Source organism: Mesocricetus auratus, unplaced genomic scaffold, assembly GCF_017639785.1.
Source record: "Mesocricetus auratus isolate SY011 unplaced genomic scaffold, BCM_Maur_2.0 Super-Scaffold_100023, whole genome shotgun sequence".
Taxonomy (NCBI): Eukaryota; Metazoa; Chordata; class Mammalia; order Rodentia; family Cricetidae; genus Mesocricetus; species Mesocricetus auratus.
Genome location: NW_024429204.1, coordinates 28,522,854 through 28,550,846, shown reverse-complemented (window position 1 = coordinate 28,550,846; position 27,993 = coordinate 28,522,854). Strand labels below are relative to the sequence as shown.

The window sequence follows — 27,993 nt, the reverse complement described above, 5'->3', positions numbered from 1 at the left end:
CTGTCTGTCTCTCTCTCTTTCTTTCTTCTCTCTCATCTCTGTGATGTGACCAGGCCCCTTCAATGTTCTGCCGCCTTGACTCACTCTCACTGATTGACTGTGATCAGGAACTGTGATCCCAAACTCTTTGTCCCTTAGGTTGCTTTAGTCGGGGTACTGTATCAGGAAAGAAACGGACAAGTGGGGAGCATGATGATGTGGTGTTCTTTGTGATCACAACGGTGGTGTTGGTGATGTTTCTGATGACTGGTGATGGTGGTGGCCGTGATGAGGTGATGTCATGTTTGTGGTGACGGTGACTATAGTGATTTGATGATGGTGGTGGTGTTTTCGATGATGGTGGTGGTGGTGTTTTCGATGATGGTGGTGATGTTTTTGATGATGTGATGGGGACAGCAGTGATGAGGAGGAGGCAGGGAATAATTATTTGCATGGTACAGTAGTAATGTTTGTGATGGTGGTGGTGGTGGTGGTGGTCACGACAATGATGGCAGTGAGGACGGTGTTCCAGCTTTCAGAGAACATTTATTATGCACATCTTGGGTACTGTCTTTATTTTGGCCTCTGGATCATCCCAGCAACCGGAGGAGATTAAGTACTACCGTCATTCTTTATAGGTAGGGAAACCGACAGGCAGCCACATGTCTGTGACAGAGGGGCAGAAAACCATTGAGTGACAGTCCTGGTCATCTGGTCCATGGTCAGTGCCCAAAAGCACACTTGTAGCATGAGTATCCGGGCTCTGGGTCATTCACTCTTTTTTTTTTTTTTAACGAGACAGGGTTTCTCTGTATTGATTTGGAGGCTATCGGTCCAGCCCGGCCTCGAACTCACAGAGATCCGCCTGCCTCTGCCTCCCGAGTGCTGGGATTAAAGGTGTGCGCCACCACCGCCCGGCCCCATTCACTCTTGATAGCAGCAGCCCTCAGCAAACCCAGGTTCAAAGGCCACTGAAGCATCCTGGGAAAAGAGAAGGAAGGGCCTGGCCTCTTAGGACGTTCTTCTCCTCTGGCAGGAGAAATAGCCCCGGGCAGGTGTGATTTTTCACCACACTTGATGTCTGGTGATGTCCCATGCGTCTCAGACCTTAGGACGCAAGCTCAACCAGCCATCATCCACCCCCATTCTCAGATTCAACTTCTTCTCCCTACAAACTACCTGGCTATCTGTTTCCTGCCCACAAAAGAATGTTCTGGAGCCAGAACTTCTTTCTGCCTCCTGCCCCAGAGTGACTGTGACTGTTCAGTTTGGGTCAGGGGCCTTTCAAGCCGTGTTGACCTGCGGCAGAACCAACACTCAGCTGACTCTCTGTGATTCCCACTGCTACAGGGAAATAACGGGCACGGGGAACAGTCAGCCTGCCCGTGAGTTCGGTTCTCTTCCTTAAAGGAAGATTGCTGTGTGCAAACGGGCCTGCACGTCAGGTCTCCCACAAGGCGGATAGCCATTAGCTCTAAGGCACAAGAATGTCTGCCTCCCTCTGTTGCCCGAGATTCAGAGATAACCTGAGTGCAGGCACCTACCACGGGGATGGGGGCTGCTTATCAACTACCAGGCAGGGGAATTCCTCCCCCCACCTCTGAAGCCCGTGAGAGCCCCTCCCCCATCCTGTGCGGCTAAGAACTCAGCCAATAAATCTCTTACCCGAAGGGACAGGCTGTCTCTGGACCCTCACAGCCTGGGTCAGCGAGGTCATGGCCTTTGACCCCTGGGGCCCCAGCTAGCTCTGGCCCAGGCTCTGTCACATCCTCCCTGCTGCCCCCTCCCTATAAGGAAGCTCATGCCCTGAGGTTGGAATATGCCCTGGAGCCAGCCCCTATTCCTGGGCCCAGGGCAGAGGGCTGTTCCCTGCTTTAGTCTGCTGGCGGCCATGTTCATCCCCCAGGAGTGGGAGGAGCCTGTGCTGCTTTAGGCAATCTCGAGTTCTTCCCCGGCACCGAACCCTTAACCAGGCCATCACCCCACTTTAGAAGTTGGAGTTTGCCTGTAAGGCTGAGCTGGGTGAACTGCAGGAGGCAACTGAGCCATTGTTTTTGTGTTTCAGATGAAGAAACTGGGACTCAGAGAGGTTAAGGAATTCCACTGATGCGGCACAGCAGGTTAGAACTCTGTTTTTCCTTGACTCTAGAAACTGTGCTCTGTTGTCTGGGATGGTGTTGGACTGATTTGTCTCCACCAAAGACTTAGCTGTGGCTTTTGTCATCTGGTGACCTCATATAGAACTGTGGGCTTACAGAAAGAGCTTTGGGGCCTTGGGCTGAGTTGGGGCCTGGTTTGTGGTTAGGACACTCCCGAGCTCCAGGGCTAGTTGAGGGAATGAGTCCTGGGTGACTGGCAGCTGGGTACCCATCTCCCAGAGAGGTCCTCTGAGGACCCAGCTCTCTAGGGAGCCGATCACGGAGCGACAGAGGGGCCAGGCGCCTCCTCATACCTGTGTCACATCCTGACTCAGCCACAGAGGTGCCCACAGACTCATCTCACCCTCCAGTGACACCGTCTTGGGTGGTTGAACAGTTGCACCACCTGGTTATTTTTAGTTGTTTGGTTTTGCGAAGCCAGAGGAAACCGCTCTCCGAACCCATAATTTGCTCAGCCGGGGTCAGACAGAAAAGGCAAAACTCCAGGGTCATAGGCTGCTTGATCCAGGTGGACGCAGCTGTCTGACAGGCTCCTCTTCCCCTCTTCCTCCCATGAGGTCTCAGCACCTGAGGAGGCCGAGGTCTCCCACACCTCTGTGAGGCCCGGGCGGAAAGAACCTGGTTCTGGGCCCTGAGTGTTCCCTGTTGTCCCGAGTCTCCGTCCTCAACTGGGGGCCCTGGGCAAGGCAGGCTAGTGAGATCCAGCCCCAGGTCATCGGGAGACACACAGAAAAACAAGTGTGTTCCCCAGTGCAGGGTCATCTCACGGGTAAGGCAGGAGGGGAGTGACAGCAAGGTGACTTTTAAGGTGGTCAGGAGGGCAGAGTCACAAATTCAGGGAGGGCTCAAGGTAATGGTTCAGTTCAACAGAGTCCTGCCTCGCAGACGTGAAGACCTGAGTCTGGTTCCTCCGCTCACGCTTTTCAAAAGCTGGGTGTAGTGACACTTGCTACTACCTCTGCACCAGGGACACTAAGATGGGCGGGTCCCTGGGGTTCTGTGGCCAGCCAGCATAGCCTATATGGTGAGCCCGGGTCCCTGTCTCAAAACATCAGGTGGATGGCTCCTGACAGAAAAAAACAAGACACCTGTCATGGACCTCTGACCTCTGCACGTGTACCAGCAGTGCGCCCTCATGCGTGTGCACATACGTGTGTGCCTGCATAGACTCAAGATAGCAAGCAAGGTAGCTGCGATGAAAGAACGGGACCCTGGGGGTAAAAAGACCGCAGGGTGTGCCGATAGCCCCGAGTCAGGAGTGTGCTCGGTGCCCCGTTGCTCAGTTCCACCCTGATTCTCTGTGTGTTCGGTCCCCCCACCTTCTCACCCGCACGGCTGCCCCTCCTCGGTTTCCCTCTGTCTGTCTTCTCCGGGGTCCTGTAGGGCGGGGAGGGAACTAGAGAAATCAGACGCAGGACAAAGGCGTCTCTGGCAGGGAGCCGTTCGTTGATCCTTAGTCCGCTGCACTCAGCGGAATCTGAGATTGCTTCGTTTTGTGGCTTCGCGTTTATTCTCAAAAGGCATTTCAGAGACAGGACCATGAGCCCTCTCTGCAGGATACTCTTGTCAGGCCCACGATGTCACGTGAGCAGGAGATGGGCCATCCAGAAAGCGAGACTGGGCCACTGTGTGGAGCAGGCCTTGGGAGGGAGGCCCAGCAGGCAGACTAGAGCTGGAGGAGTGCAGGGGCGTGGCCTCCATCCGGGTCCACTTCTTCAGCTTGCTTCGTCGGCACTTCCCACGCACCTGCTACCTAGTTCCTACAGCTGCTCATACTAGAAGGGATATTCTCAGAAAGTCAAGGACCCCGAGTCCTAGCCTCAGTGTTACCACAGACTGGTGGGCATTCCTAGGCTAGTCGCATCCCCTCTGTGAACCTCAGATGCTAAAGCAGGGAGGTGGTGGCGCGGGAGTGTTTCTCTGACCCTGAAATGGGACAAAGCGTGTCTCTGAGGTGAGCGGCGATGAGCAGAGCAGGAGGACAAGCCCCCTGGCACAATACCCTTCTGTTTCCAGGTTTCTGGCTCTTAGCAAAGAAAACCTAAGAGCTGCAAAATCTAGCATTGCCTAGGGTTTCCAGACTGGAGCTTTGGGCCAGCCTTGTATCCCCAGACACTCCAGGGCCTGAAGCTCATTTGTGGGAACAGTTGAGCAGTTCTTTCCTGGGGGCCCAGAAGGACTTAGTAAACCTCCCATGAACTGAGTTTCTTTCAACTGGAAGAAGAACAGTCAGAAAGCCATTCTGCCTGGATTCAGGCTTGGAGTGCCTTACTTTCCTAAGTTCTGAGAGGCAGAGACCAGGACTAAGGCTTGCACATGCAGTAAGCTGTAGTACGAGACAGGAACATTGGGTGTGAAGTGCCACCGTTTTGCAGCCAAGGAGCAAAGCTTTCCAGTCTGGGCTTCGTTTCCCTAACTAACGCGTGAAGTGGACACATTGACGGTTGATCGGACGGTGTGGATTAAAGTTGCTGCTCCACTTGGGACACAGAAGTGCCCAGGGGCCCAGAGAAGGGGCGGACGGGGTAGCACCCTCTGGAGGCCAAGGCCTGCATTTTCCCACTCTGAGATGTTACTGCATCGTCTCATGCGTGGGGAAGGGTGGCAGGCTGTGGTCCTGCAGCTGACCGCACACCCGGGGGCTGACCTCTTAGTGAGTCCCCCTGTGCCCTGAAGCCCTGTGACATGTAATGATTGATGAGGAGATGCCTCCGTGACCACACAGATCCATCAGGTAGCATGGTGCTATCAAGGTGTCTCTGGCCCCCAGGATATGATATTTATCACAGGCATGGGCAGCATGACCCAGGAGTTATGTCTGGCTTTGACTGGGGTCTTGTCACTCACAATGTGGCAGTGAATTACATCCTCGGGGCTTCCTGTCTCCATGTCTCCGTATGCAAAGAAAGATTAGCTCAGAGCTGCGAGGCTGCACTTGGCAGAACCACCCAAGAGAGCAGGCTCCATCAGAAAACGGGTGCTGTGAGCTCCTCCCTGGCACGGGGCTGCATGGCCGTGCTCAGGCTTCCCTCACAAAGGTGCAGATAGGGAGACACTGGCAGTGGCATATTTCTTGTGGCTGTCTCCAGGGCTATTCTAGGGTCGGGAAACACATTCCATGGTCCGCCAGTCATCACTGTTTCCTGCTTGCTAGGCCTGCCTGCCCACACGCCTGACAGGCCACCCTCTGTTTCCTGTCTTCATCCCAGGCCTCAGAAGGATTATGTAGCCTCTGCGTCTACAGTGTTGGTCCCTAAAGCAATGGCCTTCATTCCCTGGGTTCGGGGGGATGCCAGCAGGCAACTTGGGTGTGGTAAGCTGTCACGTGAAAGAGTGGCTCTTTCTGGCAAGCTTTTGTTCACCTCAGGGGCTTAGGCAGCTTCATCTAAGACCCTGCTGCAGGCGGAGACATGGCTGAGTCCTCCGTGCCTAGGCGGCTCTCACAGGCAGGGGCTGGTGCGTGCTGGGCTCCATACCACAATCTTGGTCATCCTGGACCCACTAACAGTAGTCCCAGGCTCTTCTGGAACCGTCTAAAGTTCTTGCAGTCAGAATTGGGGGTGTGCAGGAAGGACACATGTCAGCTTTCTGAAGCTTAACTCCCAGCAGCCCAGCTGCCACATCTCGCTCACATGAGCTCCCTAGGAGCAGCTGACAGCCCTGGGACCACTGGGGGAGGGGTGAGGGTTCCCAAGCGGCCTTTCCTGTGCTCTGGTTGCTGCACCATCCGAGTCAGGGACACCCTGGGAGGACCTGTGTGCCTGGGTACCCAGCCGGCAGGATCCCTCCAGTTCCCACTCCGTTTCTTCACCTCTCTTGCTGTTTATGTGTGGATTTAAGAAGATTTGTGGATTTAAATTCCTTCTGTGCTGCTGAGAATATGAAAATGTAGCCCGACCGCTCCCCACGTGACTCTAATCCCGGTTAATCAGGCTCCGGGGGCGTCTGAAAAACAGTGTCCTGAAGGGTTATCTGTGTGTCAATGGGGTCTTTGCTCCCCATCCTCCCAGCAAGGAAACCATCGAGAAGGCAGATGGGAGAGTCGGGAAAGAGACTTGCAAGGGCAGCCAGGGGGTCTCCCATCTGCCAGCACCTCTCGGTTATGGAGAGTTGACTGAGAGAGGGTGAAGGAAGGAACAGGGAACCCGAGGCACCAAAAGCGATAAACTTGGTCTCACGGGTGAGATCAAACTGCTCTCTGGCCTCCTTCGGGAGTGTCCTGGACCCCCTCTGCGTGCCAGCCTTGTATGCCACTGTAGCCTGGACCGTGCTCACACACTGACCATACCTCTGCTTTGCCTTCATCTCAAATCTGCATTCACAAGCATCCCATGACTAGGCTGTGTCCACCACCTTGGACCCTCTAAGGAAACCCATTTCTCCGGAATCCTGACTGGTTCCGTTGGCATTACCAAATGCTGAGAGGACCCTCAGTCTCCCCCCTCCACCCCTCATCCTTACCAAGCCCAGATGTCTGCAGAGCCACTTGCTCCAAGAAACCTTCCTTGAACTGTCACTGGTCAGGCATTTCCAAGCCACTGAAGTCTTTAGTGGGACCTCCTGGGAGGCACTGGCCCCTCTGAGCAGATTTAATACAGGGGCCAGCATGATACTTCCTGGCTCTGGCCCCAATCTTTGGTGTCAGTATCTGGTGGTGAAGATGACACACACACACACACAGGTGTATTCGTTACTTTTCTGTTGCTGAGATAAAACACCACGACCAAGGCAATTTGCAGAAGAAGAGTGTATTTGGGATTACAGTTTTAGACGGTGATGGAGCAGAGGCAGCGGGCGACAGGCTGGAGCAGAGACTGGGGGCTCGTGTCTTGAATCACAGGCAGAAAACAGAGAGGCAGGGACCTAGGATCAGGGCAAAGCCTTGAGCTCCCAGAGCTGACCTCCAGAGACACACTCCCTCCAGCAAGTCTCCAAAGCCTCCCCAGAGAGTGCCAACAGTTGGGAACCATGGAGGACGTTTCCATTCGAACCACCACATCAGCTGTGTCAGAAGAGTACTACAGGCTTCCAGGGGATGGGGGGGGCATGGGGGAGTGATGGGGGGGTGACAGTGTGACACTGGAGGACTGACTTAGGACCCAACTCAGCCCTTCCTAGCCTTGACCCAGAGCAAGCCCAGAGTAAGTCAGGGCTTACATGTCATTGTATAATGTGATAGACACTGTTGAAAGAGGCTGCTTGTTGCCACCAGTTCCATGTGGTTTGGGAAGGTCAGCCTCTCAGAGCCCGACTTCCTCCTCTACAAAGCAGGGCTGGCTCCAGGAAGCAGCTAAGAGACTCTCTGACTGCTTGAACTTCACATACTAGATACTTTTCTCATTGCTGAGACAAAATGCCTAACAAACTCAAGGGGGGGCAGGTGTATTAGTTACTTTTTGTAACTAATAAGTAACAAAAAACCAAGAGTTTATTTTGACTTGACATTCTGAAGGGAAAGCCACTAGTGCCCCCCCCCCACATGGAACAGGAAGTTGAAAAGTCACATCTTCTTTTTCCAATGCAATGGGTATGCGTGAGTGTAAATCAGCATCAGATCCCTCAGACCTGGGGCTGCATCCAGGTAGGTTTGTGCTGTCTAATGGAGGTGCTGAGACCCGAACCCTGACCCCTGCGATAGCAGAAGTGCTCTTAACCTCTGAGACAACTCCCCAGCCACCTCCTTCTACCTTTGTGAGGTTTATTTTATTTCCCTGGTAAATCCTAAATCCAGCCTGCTTGACAGTGAAAATCATCCACCACACAAAAACAGTAGGTCTGTCTGGATTGGGCAGAGCACGTAGAGCTAAAATGGGGAGTGGGTTGGGCTTCCGGGGTAAGAATAAGTAGGGATGTGACCACTGGCTGCCAGGTTCGGTTGGAGATGTGATCCTAGGGCTCTGTCTCCAGGACAAGCACTGAGGATCCAATCTGGGAGCATGCAAGGGAAGTGTTTCTCACAGGCCAGTCCTTTGCAAAGTTGAGGGGATGGAGGGCCTTGGGTATTTAGGGTACCTGCTTTGGCTGGGACCCCGAGACCAGCAAGCTTCAGGAAACCAGCACAGAACACAAATCTATCTTCAGACTTTAGGTAGGGAAGGCAGGCTCCAAAATCCACTGTAAACCACCTGCAGCCTCCACCCTAAGGCGGGGGGGCAGAAGAAAGGCCTGGCTGTCTCTTCTGTCTACCCAGGAATCATCCGCTAAGTGCTTGCAGAGCTCTCTTGGCAAGAAAAGCTCAAAAAATGAGATTATTTTAGACCCAGGCCCTCCCTCACTGGAGATGGAAGCGAGTATGGAGGAGGCCAGTGTAGCTGCTCACCGTGGTAGACAGCAACCTGGGGTCCCGGTCAGCAAGACACATTCTAAGCAGGGTTGGTACACAGTAGTGATGGACACGGTCATTTAGAAGCAGATTCCCTCCCCTAGCCCCTGGCCACCACATGACTTTAACTACAGGATCCTAGAATTTTGGGGGGCAGATTTCTGAACATCTCCAGTCTCCCAAGTTCCCCAGGAAGTGTTAGGTAGGGGACATCTTCAGGAGAAAGCGAGTCACCTAGCATCAACAGCAAGAAACTCTTGAGTAGTCCTCAGCTGCAGGCTCTGGGCGGTGCAGCAGCTGGGGCTATATTTCTCTCCACAGCTGGGCTCCAGGCAGCGGCCTCCAGCACTGACTCACTGGGCTGTGGGTTCTCCAAATGACGTCTTAAAGCAGGAGTAGGACACACCCCTGCATGAGAACACAGAAACCCCAGATCGTGCTCAGCGGACTCTGTTTCCAAGGCCAGCATCTTCTTCCTGGAATTTCTTGCTTAGTGCAGAGTAGATGTACCAGACACGGGAAAGGGAGGGACATGGTGTCTAGACTCATCATTCCCAGATCTGAGAAAGTGATGGTTGAGGACCCAGGTTCAAGCTCATGGTTCATTTCCTGTGTGTAAACTCGGTCAGAGGCTTCCCTGCTGAGTCTCAACCGCATTATGTGTGCATTGGTGGAGATGACTTGTTTTAGTGCGTGTTAGATACCAAGAAGCTCTGCTCTTAATTTCTATAGGCCCTTAGAAAATAACACACACACACACACACACACACACACACACACACACACACACACACAGAGAGAGAGAGAAAAGGGAACGCTCTGTCTTAAGGAACAGACCTGAGCCCAGAGAGGTAGACTCTCACCCAGGGTCTCTGGGCGAGGAAAGACTCATTGTTCACACTCAGGCATAGCTGACCACAAAGGCTATGCCCTAGTTATAATTCAGTGCAAAGCATGAAGAACAGATTGGCCCCAACCAACACTGCTGCCCAGAACTGTGAGGGTGATAGTCTCTCCACGGAGGTGTCAATCTCGAGGGCTCCAAGGGGCAATGCATCTGTGCTCCCAAGCATAGGGATAGAGAGTCCAGAGGGACGGCAAAGTGGGAGCTGAGCCGAGGTGAGGGAGCCCCTAGGCCAGTGGTTCTCAATCTTCCTAATGCTGCCCCTTTAACACAGTTCCTCATGTTAGGGAGAACCCCCAACCATAAAATTATTTTTGTTGTTATTTCATAACTGTAATTTTGTTACTGTTATGAATCATATTGTAAATGCTTTTGGAGATAGAGGTTTATCAAGGGGATCACAACACACGGGTAAAATCCACTGCCCTGGGGTGTCAAAACCAGCTACAAACTCACTGGATCAGCCTCGGAGCCCACGGTGACCACTCTCATGGGTTGACTATTTAATGTGTCTCACACATCATATGTCTCCCCGGTCCCCAGAAAGCACTGAAGGGCCAGCTGCCACCACCTCGAGGAACAGAGGCACCAGAGGCAGGGGTTACCTTGGCCTGTATTCTTTGATGCCTGGTGTCATTTGGGCCTTTCAGTAACCTTGCCCTTGAGAAACAGCCCAGGTGTCTTGTTGGGTTACATAGGAAGCATCTGGGATTCAAGAAAGCGTGGTGCCCTGAGCCAGTCACCTTTGTGCCTGTCATTCTTTCCACACGGGCCTGAGGGGCACTGTTCTGTTCTCTGCATTCAGAAAGCAAGGAAGGGTCAGAGAGGTGAAGGGCACAGCCCACAGCCCAGGGGAACCGTGGTGTGCTTATGACTGTCTTTCCTTGGGGCTGTTGGCCTGGTTCCAGCGAAAACCTTCCATAACAAGAATAGGTGATGCTGAGTGTCCAGTGAGCAGGACAGGGCTGGACGTGGAGCAGTTTGGGGAAGGCTCTTTCTGCTCTGTAGCATGTTGTAGGCCTTTCACTGGCCCAGGTCTTACTCTCTGCTTCATGGTTCTGTGAGTCAGAACCCAAGTGATGTTTCTCTTACTGGTTAATGAATAAAACACTGATTGGCCAGGCAGGAAGTATAGGCAGGGCTAAGAGATGAGAATTCTTGGAAATGTAGACAGACGGAGTCATCATGTAGAGCCTAGGAAGAAAGGTGCACAAGGTGTTCTCCAGTAAGCCAAGGCCACGCAGAAATACATACATTAATAGAAATGGTTAATAATTAAGACAGAGCTAGCCAATAAGAAGCCCTAATCATTGGTCAACAGTTTCATAATGAATATAGTGTATGTGTGTTTACTTAGGGGGTTAAGGGCCATGGGACCAACCAGGACCGAAAGCTCGCCTTACACCCAAGGTCCTAGAGAGGATCTACCTTTCAGTGATAAGAAAGACAAGATCTTGGCCAAAGTCACTGGGCCAAGAGTCAGGGTGCATGTGAAAAAATTGCCTGACACAGAGCTCACAAAAAGAGCTCTTACTGGGCTCTTCTGGACAGGGCGGGGGCTGTTGAGGCTCCAACTGTTACTCTGCCTGCTCCTGCCCAGCCTGTGGTTTATAGAGAGGGGAGATACACTGGAGCTCAGCGGGGGCCTCTCTAAACGATCCTTTCTCCCAAGTATCCGGGCGGCTGCAAAGCAGAGGACTCTGGGTAGAAACAGCCACAGCTTGAAGGGTGGGGCTCCCTGAGCAAAGGAGGACTGTGGGGTGAAGGCAGGAGATAAAGTGGAGAGGCAGCTACCCACCTCCTGCGTGCAGTGGGTGCTGACTCCCAGGAGGTACGGTGGAGTCCAGGACAGCAAGGGGCCGAATGGAGACGTGATTGAAAGGACAGAGAGATGGGGTAAGTTCATCAGCATCGAGAGGCTACGCCCTTCGCAAAGGAAACCTCCGGGGAAGGGGCTTAGGTTCTGAGCCATTTTCCCTCGTTGGAGGCACTTGCTCGTATGTAAATTGCATAGGTTCAGAGTTGGAGAAGCAGAAATCAGTATCGGAGAGACTAAAAAGCTGAGCTCCTGCCATTGTATTAGGTTTTTTTATTTTTGTTTTTCTGACAGAATACCTGCCCAGAACTACTTGGGGTGGGTTAGATTTACTGTGGCAAAGCTTGGCAGCCAGAGTGACTCTTGTCCATGGTGGCGGGAATGATGGCCCAGCAGTGACATACCCTGATAGATGGATTGGGAAGCAAAATTCCAGCTAGAAGCAGATGCTATCAAAGCCCACAGGAAGCCCCTGAGGCTTCTGGGAAAGGTGTGGCAAGAGAAACAGTTTCCATACCAAGGTCACCAAGCTCCGTGTTTTCTTTCTCTTTTTCTCCACAGATGCTTCTCAACCTCTGTACCTTCTTGGAGATGTCCTTAAAGTTCCCATCCTTGGTGACAGCCTGGGAAACACAAAGCTCTAATTAAGGACTGTCCCGAGCCACACTTTCTGGAGGAGAGGGGCCACGCATCGGCCCCACAGTCTGCACCAAGACCTTTTTTCAGATCCTCCAGGGGTGCACTCAGAGTGGGGATTAAACCTTGATCCCTTTGGCGTGGGGCAGAGCATTGCTCTTCCCAGGCTTGATTAAAGTCACCAAGCCACGCTTTCAACTGTGCTCGGGGTTGAGAAAAACCGCTCTGCTCCGTTTACCAAAAGGAAGGCAATACAGGCACAACTGCATCTCACCCACCACGCTCTTGGCACCACACAGACCACAGACCTAAGGAAGACAATACAGGCGCAACTGCATCTCACCCACCACACAGACCACAGACCTAGACGCGGCTCCAACAGGCTGGTTTGCCCCGGCTGCCTCGGTGGCCTCCCCTTCCTGCTGCCTGCGCCTGCATCTCTGGGATCCGCTCAAAACTAGGCAGGGTCGTCCCCGCCCCCTGCCGTCCGCACAGAGGAGCCGGCCAAGGGTAGAGATGATGACCATGAGGAAGAGGACGCTCAAGTGGCTCACCTTCTCCCTGCTTCTCATCTTCCTCACGTCCTTTGTCTTGAACTACTCCAGCACGGGAGTGCCCACTGCCTGGTTCTCCAAGCACATGGCCCTGGGGCTCTCAGACAACCTACGCAAGCTCATCAAGTCACAGCCTTGCGCCTGCACACGTTGCATCAGCCAGGGCAAGGTCTCCTACTGGTTCGACCAGCGCTTCAACAAGACCATGCAGCCGCTGCTGACAGCCCACAACGCTCTGATGGAAAAGGACACATACCAGTGGTGGCTGGTGAGCAGCCTAGGGGCTGGAAAGGATGAGGGGGACACAAGCTAGGTCTGGGGGGACCCACCAATCATCCGGCAGCATCCAGGGTGTCGTTTTTTTTCAGTCACCTCTTCGGTCAGCAACTGTTTATTGAGCATCTATTACGTGTAAGTCAGAGAAAAACCCTGCTGCTTTCCCTCCTGTGGCTCCCATAACAAATCACCATGGACCTGGTGGGTTAAGACATCAGAAGTGATCACACAGAACCGTCCTGGAGGCCAAGGGTTTTTTACCACCATGCTTTTTCCTACTGCTGCAGCTGACCATTCGTGGCTTCCCTTGGCCCGCATCTACAGCACCCAATCTCTGCTCCCGTTTCCCATGGTTTTCCTGTATCTTTGGAGTCCTCTCCTGGGAAGGGCGCATGGCCTTGGCTCTAGGGTGCACCCTGAGTCTAGGCTGGTCTCACCTGCCACCAGTAGCAAAAGTAGATCTTAGCAGGTGATGTGACTGAGAAATGCACTGATCATTGCTGTCCTCGGTGTCTGGGGTGGCCCTGGCCCCTTCCCTCATAACTGAAGGTCCGTTAAAGTGCTAGTCTCACACACAGTAGGTGCCCAGAGAGTACCTGCAGAATAAGTACATGAGCTTTCTTCCTGTCTCCCGTCTTGGGACGGGGGTGGCTATCACTAGCCACCTGTGCCTTCATTGTTAGTAGCTGGGTTTGGTGGCAGTGGGGCCAAGCTGACCACCCATCCTTTCTGTCCTCTGCCCCAGAGGCTCCAGCGGGAGAGGAAACCTAACAACCTGAGCGACACCATCAGGGAACTGTTTCGTGTGGTGCCCGGGAATGTGGACCCTATGCTGGACAAGAGGTTGGTGGGTTGCCGACGCTGTGCAGTCGTGGGAAACTCCGGGAACCTGAAGGACTCCTCGTATGGGCCTGAGATCGACAGCCACGACTTTGTGGTAAGGTGAGCACTAAACCCTTAAGCCAAGCCCAGGGAACCTCAGAGGTGTGTGAAACACCTTGGCTCAGCTCAGAGGACAAGGATCCAGACCCGGGGCCCCAGTACTGACTGACCTGTGTCTCAGGTCCCCGTCTTTCCCTAGAAGGTGGCATGCAGAGAGGAAGCCTTGGCTGGGGATTTCCATTGGGCTGGTGACTTAGTAGCTAAGGCGCAGCTTTTGGGTGTGCAACACTGATTTGAAGCCTGTGCTTCTGGGGCTCAAATCCGTCCCCACCCCCACTGGCTTTCAATCTAGACCATGAACCAGACACTTTGAATGTCAACATTGCTTCCTCTGTCCCCAAGTGGAATTGGTATCTCAGGAAGATGGATGGATGGATGGATGGATGGATGGATGGATGGATGGATGGATGGATGGATGGATGGCTTCATGCCCATAGACCCCTTCCCTGACTCTCAGTATACCTAGTATCAGTGGGAAGGCCCACAATGAGAGGAAAGTCAGGTTCGTGGTCAGGCTGACCTGAGTTCAAAGGTGTAACTTGGTAGACAGCTTGTCTGGGTTCTGGATCATAAAAACGGGGCACCTAGTAGGTGAAGTTACACAGGTGGTCAGTTCCTGGAAGGCAAGACCCACCCCCACTTGCTTTTATTAAAACAAACAAACAAAACCAAAAACAGGGGTTAGAGAGTTAATGAAGCAATTAAGAGCACTGGCTGCTCTTTCAGAGGTTCTGAGTTCAATTCCCAGCAACCATATGGTGGCTCACAACCATCTGTAATGAGATCTGGTGCCCTCTTATGGCAGCAGGCAGACATGCAGGCAGAACACTGTATATAATAAATAAATAATCTTTTTAAAAGGCAAAAACAAAAAAGCCTTGACCTCTGTGTTACTGAATTAGGGATAGAACTTGGCCTCATGCCTGCTAGGCAAGCTGTCTTCCCCTGAGTTTCTCAGACTGGCCTGGAATGTGTCATCCTCCTGTCTTGACTTCCCAAGCAGCGGGGATTTCAGACCTGCTCTTCTGGGCTTGTCTGGCCTGTGTCTAGAATGTCCCCATTGTTCGCATGGAGAAACAGGACTAGGGAACAAAGAGGCTCACCTGTGGTTATCACACAGGTGACTCCAACTGTAGCCTTCTTACCACACACCCCGTTTTCCTCTCCTCCCAGGATGAACAGGGCACCCACGGTGGGCTTTGAGGCAGATGTGGGGAGCAAGACCACCCACCATCTTATGTACCCTGAGAGCTTCCGGGAGCTGGGAGAGAACGTCAGCATGGTCCTGGTCCCCTTCAAGACCACCGACCTGCAGTGGGTGATCAGTGCCACCACCACAGGCACCATCACTCAGTGAGTTTCTCTAGTGACTGCCCTGTGCCCATCTGTCTCCTACCACGGCTCACTCCTGCCGGACGGCTCCTTGGGACGTCTCTTCCCCCATGCCTCCTGGTACACATGTGGCTGCCATCTCCTTAGTTGATGGACTGACTTGTCCAGCCTCAGTGCTGAGAGCCCTTGTGGTAACTCCATGTCCAGCCTCAGTGCTGAGAGCCCCTTGTGGTAACTCCATGTCCAGCCTCAGTGCTGAGAGCCCCTTGTGGTAACTCCATGTCCATCCTCAGTGCTGAGAGCCCATGTGGTAACTCCATGTCCAGCCTCAGTGCTGAGAGCACCTTGCTATTAGACTGCCCCACGGCACGGGCAGGGCTGTTGGGCACGTACTTTGTGGCTAAGTCAGCTTTGGTTCTCCAGGCGTACGTGCTGCTGTCTTCTCCCCAGGCATGGCTCCTGTCACTTGAAACTTTGGCGTCTCATTCAATCCTCACAGCAGTGCTTCTCATTAGCTCTGGCCTCCAGGGAGCAACCAGGGCTGGGCCAAACCACTTGCCCAACACTGAGCTTGACCCAAAGCCCATGCAACCATCTGGGTCTAATTCCTCAGTCCCTGGCTTTTCTCGAAGGGGAGTGGCTTCCATTTCCAGATGTCCACATAACTCCTGGTCTTAGTCCAGGTCTCTCAGGAACCGAACCAGAGCCAAGAACTGTGGGTTCCAGGAACTCTATGCCTCCAGGGGACAGGGTGTGAGGGAAGGGCTCAGCACTGGGCTCGGCTGCTGGCTCAAGGTGTTCCCCTGGTGCCCAGATACATGGGGAGCCTGAATTGCACCAGTTATGCTCCATGGGTAGTGGATTTTACACCCCGATGCTGTAGCTCATGTCTGCTTGCAGGAGCTGACAACAGCCATAGGTCACCCCAGTCCGTTCCCCAGCACCAGCCTGAGGCCTGCTATTGGCCAGAGATGCTCTGACTCTGGAAGACTGAGAGAAACATCCCTAGGCCCCTGAAAGGCTGTGCTTGGAGCCAAGTCCCCATTCTGGCCCAAATCAGTCAGGGTCACCCCCTGGTGCCACTCTGGAGCTACCGCAGGAGCTATGCTCTGAGAGCCTAAACCTCCCTACCCTCACCAAGACTGTCACTCCCCAGGTGGCCCCTGTCCACATTAAATCCTTTCTCTTTCCTGATCTGCAGCACCTATGTCCCTGTGCCCCCGAAGATCAAGGTGAAACAGGAGAAGGTAAGTGGCAGCTTAAGACCCTCTAACTCTGGCGACTTCTTTTCCAAGGTTTGGTGTTGTGATGGTGGCACTGAGCCACACAGAGTGCCCAAACCCTGGCACCTGGGAAGCTTTTAAGTCCTCAAAGTGGGTCTCAGAACAGCCCCACCACCTGGGAACTTGCCCCAGGTGTGATTCTTCAGGAGTACCCAAAGCTACTACAGCCAACCCAGGGTAGACCAGATGTCCAGCTCTCACTGGAGGGCAGGGGGAGTGTAGGCTACAGTTTTGTTTTGTTTTTAACTATTCCCGGGAGCTTCCCAAAGCCAGACTCTACTTCTGGGGCGGGGAGGAGGGCATATACCTCACTGGCCCAGATGTGTGCAAAAGCAGGAACATGTGTGAAAAACCCATCACATTGGATCTTGGTGCACACTGTCATACTTCTGGAGGCTCAAGAGAGGCCAGTACTATGCCCAGGGCCACAACCTAGATCATGCTTGCAGCTGGAGTTTCTTTCCAGCCTGGTCCCGCAGCCTGTTTGCCCCAAATAAACACATGGATGCTATATTAATTATAAAATTATTGGCCGATGGCTTGGGCTCCTTACTGCTAGCTTACTCTCAATTATTAACCCATTTCTATGAAAGCATGTATTGCCGTGAGGCTGTGGCTTACCTGTAATTCTACATGTTACTTCTTAAGCAGCATGGCGTCTTCTCCTGCAGACTCCCTCTGCCTTCCTCTCCCCAGCCTTTTCCTCATCTGGTCACCCCACTTATGCTTCCTGCCTGGCCATTGGCCAATCAGTGTTTTATTCATCAACCAATAAGAGAAACATATATGCTGAAGGACATCCCCCATCACATGCTAGGACTAGATGAAGTTCCCATGTGCCTTGGGCACTACAATCCCAGAAAGAAGCCATAGAAGTCTCCAGAGGGGGGTCTCTTTCCTAAGACCACAATGCCCTCAAGCAAATCTGAGTAATGAGGAGCCCTGTGGACGCATTCATTCAGCCCTTCCCAGAGGAATAGCATAAGGTTGCCTATACCCTTTGCTGCTGCCAAAGTCCCCTTCAGTGTCCCCATGGCAGTCACAGGGAATGAGGCCAGGCCATGCCTGGCACAGGGAAACCTTCATGGCTGTGTAACACTGAACATGCTGCTTAGCCTCTCTGAACCTTGATTTCTTTACAAGGGGAGAGGAAAGCCATGCATACAGGCTACCTTAGGTCAGAGACTCATACAGGCTACCTTAGGTCAGAGACTCCAGTCAATGTCAGGCAGAACAGGTGGCCTATGGGTATGTTTTTAACGCAGTGTGACGTTTGTCATGATCGCTCACACTGCTTCCCGGAGTGCTTGTGAAGTCATGGGTCACACTCCCTGTCCCCCAGGGGATATTTATAATTTCCACACCACTTACTGCCCCCCTCAAGACTTCCCCCGGCGCTGTGAAGCTGTTCTACGCTTATTCTCGCCCAGAGCCCGCATCACCCTTCAGCCCTGAAACCATGCGGGATGTCTACAGTCCCCAGCACTTGGTCCATCAATGTAGGGATGCTTATCAGGGCCCTGCGTGACCTTGTTCTTACAGCCACAGCAGGACAGCACCCACTCGGCGCTCTGCCCTCTGCTGGCTGTACTCACCCAGTCCATTCTCCCTGCAGATCCTCATCTACCACCCAGCCTTCATCAAGTATGTCTTTGACAACTGGCTGCAGGGCCATGGGCGGTACCCATCGACTGGCATTCTCTCCGTCATCTTCTCCATTCATGTCTGCGATGAGGTATGTCAGCCTGTGTTCCCGCAGGCTACAGGGACAAGGGCTACCCATCCTCTCCGCCAACCCCACCCCCCACCCCGGCTGCACCCTGTGTTCCCATGGGAGTCCAGGGGAGGGGAGGGGGAAGAAGACATTTTCCAACCCCATCTCTCCAAGGGTCCCTGGCACCTGTGCCACCAGGTGTGTGGAAGCCAGACAATACTGTTCTCGAGAGCGGGCATTCTGGAACATTCCAAGGAGGGTGGTTGGGCTCTGGTTCAGCTCAGAATGAAGAAGCAATTTCTAACCAGATTAGACAGGAAGAGGTAAAAAGGCCACAGTTACCACCCTCAGGTTGCTTGCTCAAGCCACCGAGGAGCTACGTTCAGGGCTTGGACCACACCCTGACCCACTTCATCAGAATTTCTAGGAAGCTAAGCAGGCATAAGGGGCTTCTGTTGCCCACCAACTGTGAGACCAGAGCAGGACCCTCAGAGACCCTGCTCCCGTCTCCTGTCTTCCGTTCTACCTAAAGATCCCTGCTCTGCTGGGCTCACCCCTCTCTAGCTCCAATCTGTCCTCGGTCCCACAGCTAGATGATACGCCCTCCTTTAATGCTCCTCGGAGTGTCTCCTCACTGGCCACCAGCTACCCACAGGCTAAAACCCAACTCGGATGGCCCCTCCTTGAAGAGGCCCCTGTCACCTTGGGTCTGTGGCCTTTCCGCAGTGTCCTGGGAGCCATGGATTTAACCCTTGTCTCTATAAGTGACATCCTGTCTGTGACTGCCACACGTTGTAAGGTAGAAGCCCGATGGGTAGGTCCCCGGTACCTGCCAGGTAGCACCTGGGGAAAGAAATCCTGCATTTGATTTCCCGGCACACTGTTAGGTGCAGAATAAGTAGCCACTGGTGTTTGTCACGTGTATGGGGGCCCCAGCCTCAGATGGAGTTGGGACCTCAGAAGCAAGGGTTGGAAACCTGTCACCTACCTTCCGTGTTCATGACTCGTGGCCTCCTTTCTGCATGAGAAAATAAGGCTCTGAGATGATGTGTTAAGAGTCAGCTTTGCCTGTTTTCCAATCCCCTCTCCGCACCTTCTCTCAGGACCCCTGGGAGCTCTAGTGAGGCCCAGTCCCCCTCAGGATCGCCTACCTAAGGTGTCTTTGGGCTGGAATTGGACTTGAGCCTTACTGGGCTTGCTTTGGCTTTCTGAAGAAGGTTCCTCCGAATCGTGAATGTTTACCATGAAATCCCAGGGACAACCGCAGGCAGCCTTTCCTGAATCGCCTGTTACCACGGTCACGCTATCTGGGTCTCACCTTGCCCTTGCCCCACAGGTGGACTTGTACGGCTTCGGGGCAGACAGCAAAGGGAATTGGCACCATTACTGGGAAAACAACCCGTCTGCGGGCGCCTTCCGGAAGACCGGGGTACATGACGCAGACTTCGAGTACAATGTCACCACCACTCTGGCAGCCGCCAGCAAGATCCGCATCTTCAAGGGGAGATGACGCTGCGACCTGTCAGGGACGGACTCTCCACACCTCACCTCTCAACTTGCAGCCCCAGCATCTCACTGGAGCCATTTTGTTCCGGAAGCTTCCAGGGCTGAACTTGAGGTGTTCCCAGGCTCGCCGGCAGCCTCTGGCGCTCTCATTTGGGTAGCATTTTTTGACAAAGTTGTCCAACTCTCCCAGGGTACCGAGCAAGCCTCTCACTTTCCCACTGCTCTCTCCTAGCTAGGGGGAGAGTGGGCAGATACTGAGAAAGGTCTAATGTCCGAATGATGGCAGTTATTTTGACTTCTGGGGTGGGGGTGGGGCATAGAGCATGGGGAAAACAAATCCTGAAGATTCCTATGTTCAACAAGGTGGGCATTTCCTGGAAGTCATTTAGAGGCTGCCACTGAACTGTGAGCCTCGTGCTCAACTCAGACTCTGGCTGGGATGTTTGTGGCAGTTGAGACAACTGTGACAGAGCAGAGCAGCACTGGGCTACGCCAGCACTGGGCCAAGACGCTGTTCGCCTTTGCATGAAGCCTGGCCTGTCACTTGATATGGCATCCCCATTGTCCCGTTCCTCCCAAAGCTCACTGATGATGGCGGGCAAAGCGTCCGATTGCAGAGGTCTCCCGTAGAAACCTGGCCACAGCGGGGGGAAGCCCTCCTCACCATCCTGTGTGATTACACGGATGGCCGGAGCAGGTCTGACTACTTCCACGTGCCTTTGAACTTGAGGAAGAAATGCATGCGTTGGCTGACATGAAGCAAGATCCCCAGCTAGAAAGGGGTGGGGGGGCTCCTCCAGAGAGTCCCGCTTTGCTGCATAGCTCGGAATCTGTTTTCAAATGACACTCTGCACCACTCAGAGTGTGCCGGGCGTGGGATGGGTACTCGCTTCTGTTTCCTCCTCAGACTGTTGGGTTCAGGACCACTAACAACCAGCATCCTCCCCTGAGTCCTGAACACTGGGCTGAGTCCCTAGCAGCCGCCTTCCTGGATGCATGGGGGGAGTCTCAATGGAGGCATCCTATGACCAAAATTGAAATGCATGTACCTCTTCTCCTCGCTCCTGTCTGTCCTCCCCTCCTCCCTCTGTAGACTTGCTGTTATTTATTGATTTGTTAATTCAGCTGACCCTGCCTGTGCACACTCTTCCCCATTGCTGCTCACAAGGTTTTTGTTGCCTTCCGTGGCAAATGGGAGCAGCAATGGAGAGGAAGGCCTCTGAGCTTCCCGGATGTGTGTGTGTGTGTGTGTGTGTGTGTGTGTGTGTGTGTGTGTGTGTGTGTGTGTGTGTGTGTGTGTGTGTTGAGGCATCTGGACTGGGGGCCTTGCTGGGGGGCAGGAGTGATGATCCTTTGTACCACCCGTGTCACCTCCTTTTCCGGCACAGCTGACTTGCCTTCTTCCTCGTTGCAGAAGGGACTCACTCAGCCTGGGACTCCTTGGTGAGGGGATGGAGACAAGGGTGAATGCGCCCTGGACGGTAGTTGTCACCTCCTTGCAGATGTCCAATCAGAGAAACCTCTGTTTCCACTGAAAGTATTCCCTAAAGACCACAGCAGCTTCATCAAGGCAGAGTGTGAGAGAGGTGTCCTGAGGGTGGTGAGGTCGCCCCTTGCTCAGGTTTCCCTGTGCAATCAGAGCTCAGGGGCCTCCATCAGGGGGCCACACACAGCTTTGGTCCATTCATGGGCATCACCAAAGAGCGGACGCCAAGATTGCCATTTATTTCCCAGGAGACTGTCCTGTGAGTGGCTCCGTTGTAGCTTTTGCTCAGTTCTCAAAGACGCAGAATCCGGGCTTTTAATGGAGGGACGGGATGTCCCACTTTTAACATCTTTCTGACATAAGACCCTTGACTGAAAAGGCTGAGCTCCTGTGAGGTCCTTGCTCCGGAGAGGCTTCCTCAAGGGTCCGGGTGTGAGGAACTCAGCAGATTTCGTTTGTGCATCGGTGGGTCAGCCCCTCAGACAAGTCAGAATTAGCGGATGTTGGCGTTGGGGTGACAGCCTGCTCAGGGCTCTACTGCACAAGAGCAAGTGTCTGCAGCAAGAATGTGGCCATTTCTAGATGAACACAGCTCAGGGAGCTCTTCCTGTCTCCATCAGCCCCTCCCACTCCCCTTCCCTGCCTCCCTCTTTCCCTCCTTGTCTCCTTCCCTCCCTCCCTCCTTCATCCAAGGAGGCAGCATTTCCCTTTCCCATAACCCTCAGCCGTCCCCTGTGTCTCACTGGCTTAGCTGCGGGCTTTTAACTGGATAAGATACAGTCCACTGTGGCCAGAATTAAGTGCACCAATTAGTTTAAGGTAACTGGAGCTTTCCTTGGGGTGTGGGTAGCTGAGAACAGGAAGAACCTCCCTTTCCCAAGCAGACTGGGCTGGCTGCTGTGCACAGAGCTGATCGGGAAGCTGCTAAGTCAGGGGACCCAGGGGCTTCTCAGCAGCACCCTACACTACTAACCTGCAGTGAACCAGGAGACGTGTTTCTTGTGCTGGTGGCAGGCTGCCCCATCCTCGGCCTCTTAGGGGAGAGAGAAGGCTATCTGTAGCCCTTTAGCTCCTGGAAGAGACAAGCCAGAGAGAAAATCCTGACACTGCTGCCTTAGGTTGGCTTTTGGGCATCAGACAACATCTGGTAAACCATGGACTAGTGGGACAGACCCACGATAGTACAGGATGGATAGAATAAGGAGGCCAGGAACTAGCTGGGGCCCTGAAGGTCTGGAGATCGCCTTAAGGAAAAGGGTGCAGAGGGTGCTGCAGTCTCCACGGTGGCCACTTGGGGCTGCTAGAGGCCCATCGCACTTTCTGGGGAAAGGGCCTCCCTATCCAATGTGGAAAGGACCACAGGGGATAATGGAGAACTCAGAGGTTGGCTTTATCTGTACCCTTCAAAGCAGCCACCAGTATGCAGGGCGCGAGAGGCCCTGGGTGGCCCACAGCCCACCTGAGGATAGAGTGACAGCTGCTCAAAGTCGGGCAGCTGAAGCCACGGGTTTCATCACAGCCGTCCGAGGTGACAAAGATGTGGTCTTGGCTGCTCAGCCACCGTAGTCTGGCGAGCCAATTGTGAGATAACAATAATGTCAGCTTTCCTCTTGGTTGTCAGCCGGGAGCTGCAAACACGTGTAAGAAACACGAGGGCGAGGGGAGAAGGCGGAGGCCAGCAGAGCGGCGGCTCGTGCCCTCGGCCTCGGAGTGCAGTAACTGTCCTTACCCGAACAGCGTGCAGCCTCGCCAGGCCCGCTTACGCCTGGTGACCTCCCTCTGCAGAAGGGAGGACCCCACCCTCGCCTCTCCCAACCTTTCTGCTCACTCGGCTCCTCCTGCCCAGGGTCTGCCCCGTGGCACCAGCTTTAATTAACCTGTCTCCGAAGCCTCGTCTGGATCTTGCTGTCCTAGGTGGACGTGAGTCCCTCCTGCATCCCAGACCTCTGCACAATCACTTCAGCCCTTCGCCCAGAGCCTGGTCTGCACTCTGCTCAGCTCTCTTTAGTAGGTGGACGTGAGTTCCCCCCTGCACCCCAGACGCCTGCACAATCACTTTAGCCCTTTGCCAAGGCCCCTTCAGAGCCAAAGTTCTTCAAGCACTTTCCTTCCCAAGAGCTTTACCTTCCTTGCTTCCCGCGGCCCAGCGCCACCCATGCACACTTTGCTTTCTCGCCCCCCCTACCTTGTAATCCTCCGGATCAGTCTGAATGCATTTCCAATGACGTTAGCGAGCCTGCCTTCCTCAGCCCCTGCTTTTGTTTTATTTATTGTTGAATATTTCCAATGATCCGAACCAACGTGAATAAAAAGAGCTATTTTATTGTTGGGGTGTGTTCAGAGTTCTGCTTTGGTGAAGTTTCTATTCAAGGGGCAGGAAGGGGATGGGTGTCCAGCCCTGAAATGGCTGCATGAGTCATCTCCTGGGGTCCCCTGGGATGTTGCCCTCCCCGTAGGTAGAAGCCCAGGAGACAGTGTGGCGCCCTTCCCTGCTGTGCGACCCTGGCCGGGTTACCTAACCTCTCTGAACCTCTACTGCCTTCTGTCAGATGAACTTGACCTTGCCAGTGTTCAGAGGGGGCAGTGACCAGAAACAAAACATCCCAGGAGGCCAAGGTGGACACAGGCCAGTGGCCCTGATGTTTGCCTGGCTGGGCCCCAGTACGCAGAGAAGAGAACCACTCCCTGGGAGGAGCTCAGGGCAGATTCTGAAGTTGATACAATCCCTCTTACTGGGATATTTTTTTGTTAAAGAATTATTTTCAGAAGCCTTGAACTGGAACTTTGTCGTATGAGATAGGTGTCTGCCTGTGATCCCTCCCTCGTGATAGGCGTGGCCCTTTCCAGTTTATATGCTACCTCGATTGCTTTGGCTGCTCTTCCAACACAGCTCACCGCGGATGGTAAACAGGAGAAGTGAGCCTAGCTGCCTGCTCCAGCCTGCTGCCCCACCCCTGAATTCACTGGATGGTTCCGAAGCCAGTTCCAGGACAACATGAACAGGTCCCCAGACCCAGGCAGTCTGGGGGCTATGGCCTGGCTGGGCTAGGCTGAGCGGGTTGCAGAGTTTCTCTGTGCCTGACCTCCATGGACAAAGCTTGGATAGTGACACACCAGATTATACACACACATGCACCAACCATTGAGTCCGTAACGGGCAATGGGCTTAGCAAGGAAGCCAGTCCTGGACAGGGGAACTCCATCCTGTCTGACTTCACCCTGCTCCCTGTATGTCCATCCTTGTCTTCCCAGGCTTACCATTTCTAATTCCTTTTCTTCTATTGCTTTTGTTTCTTCACCAAGGGTCATGCTTATTCATTATCCAAATACACAGAGACAACATACACAGTGTACACACAAACTACAGGCATGCATAATATACCATGAATACAGCCAGGCGCTGGTGGCTGACACCTTTAATCCCAGCACTTGAGAGGCAGAGGGATCTCTGTGAGTTCGAGGCCAGCCTGGTCTACAGAGTACCAGGATAGGCTCCAAAGCTACACAGAGACAATACATACAACATGCTATCTATGTGCACACACACACACACAGCCTATAATCAAACTCGTTCAATTCCGTGTAGTTCCCTGTGGCATTTGGTGATCGGGTCTTTGGGAGGCAACTCAAGTGAGAGGAAGGTTGGAGATATATCTGATAAGGACATTGTAGCAAGAACAGACACATTGAATACCAGTGTTCCTCCCTCCCTCCCTCCCTCCCTTTCTCTCTCTCTCCCTCCCTCTCTCTCTCTCCCTCCCTCCCCACCTCTCTCTCCCCCCTTTCTAGTCTCCATCTCTTCCTCCCTCTCTCTGTCTCTACCATGTAAAGTCACAGCCACCTATGAACCAGGACATCCCTCACCGGAAGCCACCCTGGTCTCTGAGTTCTAGCCTCCGGAACCTGAGCAATCAGATAAATGTCTGTTGTCGAGGCACATGGTGGGTGGAGCTGGACCTGTGGCCCCAAGGTCCTCAAGGAGGTTCCACCCTCCTGGTCCCCTCTAGAAGGTAGAACATCCTATTCTTCTCACTTCCTCCGTGGCCACTCCCCTGCTGACCTGGCCACCGGGGGCATGGTACTGCCGTGAAGCTAGACGGACACTTCAGCTGGAGGGGATGGGCAATAGGACCTTCCGCCCCTCCTTGCAATGCTGAGCCACGCACCCTAGTCCGTTGCAGACTGTGCTTAGCCTCCACTGAGTCCTGAATTAACGTTCCCATCTCTCCAACGGTAGCCCTGAAGTGGGATGGAGGATTTGAGCTCTAAACAATGAGCATGACACTTGTGACATAGGGGACAAGGACCCTGGGTGGTGTCCCCAGCAGAACCCTGGACACGAGTCCTGCATAGTAGCTTGGAGCAGAAAAGCTGACCTAGCCCAGGGCTGCCCAGATCCTTCTGGCCGTGGCATAGAGCAGCACTGGAGTGTTCTGTGGGTGGCCACCAGAGGGTGCAGCAGAGCCACCTTGGTCACGATTGTGACGGTTTTGAAAACCACGGAAGAAAAGGTACCCAGCTATGAACAAAGTCAGAACTTCAGAGGACTTCGCCTTAGAAGGGAGCAAGCCCAACGCCTTTCAGGTAGCAACACTGTCTCTGTCACTTAGCTAAGCAAACTAAGCAAAGTCAAGAAAACAGGTCTGGGCCCAGTAGGAGAACGCCAAAGTCAGTGTGGACAGCATAATAAGTGCTCTGGGTGTCATCTTCCTTGGGTCATATGAAACCTAGGCCCACTGGGCCCCTGGATCTGAAATCTGTTCTTGGCTTCCCCATCCCTGTCTTGTTGGCTCTCTGTGATTTCTGAATCATATGCCTACAGGGAGCCTGGCCTCTCCGGATCTTGGTTTATCAATCTGCAAAGGGTACTAACCAACGTGGTGGACAAGAGACTGAAAGTTAGATGTACGTACAGTACCAAAGACAGTAACGCCATTTGCCTGCGATCACATGTTCGTAACCACTCAGCCAAGAATGAAGACGGGAGCTGATGGTGTATCTATCCATCAGGCTGGGACAGGCTAATGTAAAACAAATGGGCTCCAAGTCCCGCTAACTTAGAAAAGCAAGGCTAGTTTCTTCTTGGGGCAGTTTCAGGGGTTTGTGCTTCTCCCCGTGTGGTTATCCAACCTGCCCTGTATATTTTTGTCTCGTGAAGGGCATTGCCAAGTTCACCTTCAGCACATAGCCTTCAAGGTCACTGCGCAAGAAGCTGGTAATGGCTCATAAGCTCTCAAATGTCAGCAGTTTGATCTGATGCCCATCACCTCTGTGCTAGGTCCATTGACCCAGCAAACAAAACCATAAAGAGAATGAATGGTGGGGAGGAACTTCCAGGATTCTTGAGGGCAACTTCCTTGATGTCAGAGATACTGTCCCAGACTTAGAGCCACTTAGCGACAACTCAACAGGTCTGCCCAGGTAAGCTTGAGCAGAGGGCTCAGATCCAAAGTCTTAGAGAGTGCAGGCAGCAGGCCAGACCCTAGGGAGGCATCAGAGGGAACAGGAGGATGGAGACCGAGGCCGTGGTGTGCCCTAGCTGCCATTGTGGGTAAGCAAAGGCAGAGAGCACTTGGAGATGCTGACCGGTACCTTGAGCATCAAGAATACAATGGAAAGATGGTGGATCGTTTGCCCAGGAATCCAAGCTGTTCCCATTCTCAGGAACTTCAGGGTGGCTCTTTCCAAGTGCTGACCTCAGAAGTTTTGCTCCCAAGACACACACTGAAAGGCTTGAGCCAGGTCCTTGTAAGTGAAGGTTCCCTCCATCCCTGCTGTTCCACTCCCAGAGGCCACCCCTTGGAAGGCAAAGACACTAGAGGTGAATTGCTTCTGAATAAATGCCCATCAGTCTAGCAAAGTACCCAGAACCTGGTAGGCAGATGAATCAGAACCATGATGATTGCCACATAATATTTTGTTTCGATAGGATGAACGCTAGCCTGTAGTGAGAGCTTAAACATTCCAGCCACATGTTAAGCCAGCCCTTACCTGCTTTTCATATGGCCCCAGTTGGGCAGCCTTACTAACATAACGTTTTATAAATCTAGCATTCTAAGAAGTGAGCCTCTTGGCTCAGGCCACACAGCTCAGCAGCTGTGGACCTCAGTGGGAACCAGGGGCTCAGGCTCAGAGCTGACACTGCCTTTCCCTTATCCCAAAATAGCTGTCAGGTGCACACACCATCAAGGCACCCCATGCTGTGTGGGTAGATTCCAGGCCGAACTCCCAGAGAGAAGCTGGACTTAGTGTGGTGTGGTGTGCCGATGGTGAGAACTGCCCTGCCCTCGAGGCCAGAGAAACTGACCCCTGAGCCTGGCTCCACACAGAGTCGCCGTGGAGAGGAGACACTGGGCTAGTCCATCACCCCAGAGCCGGCCAGACAGGGAGCCTGGGCCTTCCAAGGGGTTCATTTGTGCAGAAACCGTAGAAGGGCAGGTACTCCAAGCTGGATGCTGGGGGTAGCATCAGACTTCATCAGAGCATGGGAAGAGGGCTAAGGACCTTCTCTGCGGGAGGCCCAGAAGCCCTCCTCATCTTTGCCGTGGCTTCCTTCTGTCCTTGTTTATATCCTTCTAGAACATTTCGCAGATTCCCTACACCACACTCACCTACCTGCACTGCTCAAGTCTCCATCCCTTGTCCTACTCCTCACCCTGACAACACTCCTCCTGACCTCTGGAGACACACACTCCTCACCTAGGTCCCCATGTCCGTCTGCCTTCTAAGGCGTTTCCTGGGACGGTTAGTGTTGCTTCAACCCCGCAGACCTTCCTTCCCCTCCCGGCTCTGCCCGCTGCTCCTCTGTGCTCTCCACTACAGGACAGGTGCCACCAGTTCTCACAGCTGAGACTGACGAGTCCCACCTGGTCACCTCCACCCTCCACACACCCAGCATCTGCCCTGCCCTTCTGCTTCTAGGAGAGGCCTTACTCCTATCCACGCCACCACGGCCCTATTCCTTATCCACGCCGCCACGGCCCTATTCCTGCAGCGTGTGTTCGGGATATTTTCATCTCCCAATGAAGAGAACACCGGGTCAACTCACCATCAGTTCCTCCCTCTGCAGCTTGTCTCATCACCT

The 27,993-nt window shown here is 53.5% G+C and overlaps 1 protein-coding gene across 7 annotated transcripts in view; it reads left to right on the top strand.

Moving 5' to 3' along the window:
* The window catches only part of St3gal1 (ST3 beta-galactoside alpha-2,3-sialyltransferase 1), a 67,197-nt gene extending 43,960 nt beyond the window's left edge, over window positions 1–23,237 (top strand). For 4 of the 7 annotated variants that reach the window (XM_040730308.1, XM_021232175.2, XM_013119529.3 and 1 more), the window contains exons 3-9: window positions 2,045–2,099; window positions 11,742–12,638; window positions 13,392–13,588; window positions 14,762–14,941; window positions 16,122–16,167; window positions 17,819–17,938; window positions 19,254–23,237. In XM_040730308.1, coding sequence (XP_040586242.1) covers window positions 12,333–12,638; window positions 13,392–13,588; window positions 14,762–14,941; window positions 16,122–16,167; window positions 17,819–17,938; window positions 19,254–19,427 — 1,023 coding nt within the window. In that variant the 5' untranslated portion in view covers window positions 2,045–2,099; window positions 11,742–12,332 and the 3' untranslated portion in view covers window positions 19,428–23,237. The remainder of the gene's footprint in view (window positions 1–2,044; window positions 2,100–11,741; window positions 12,639–13,391; window positions 13,589–14,761; window positions 14,942–16,121; window positions 16,168–17,818; window positions 17,939–19,253) is intronic. The other 3 variants (XM_040730309.1, XM_005078693.4, XM_040730307.1) reach the window with 1 other exon arrangement.
* The last annotated feature ends 4,756 nt before the right edge of the window (window positions 23,238–27,993 follow it).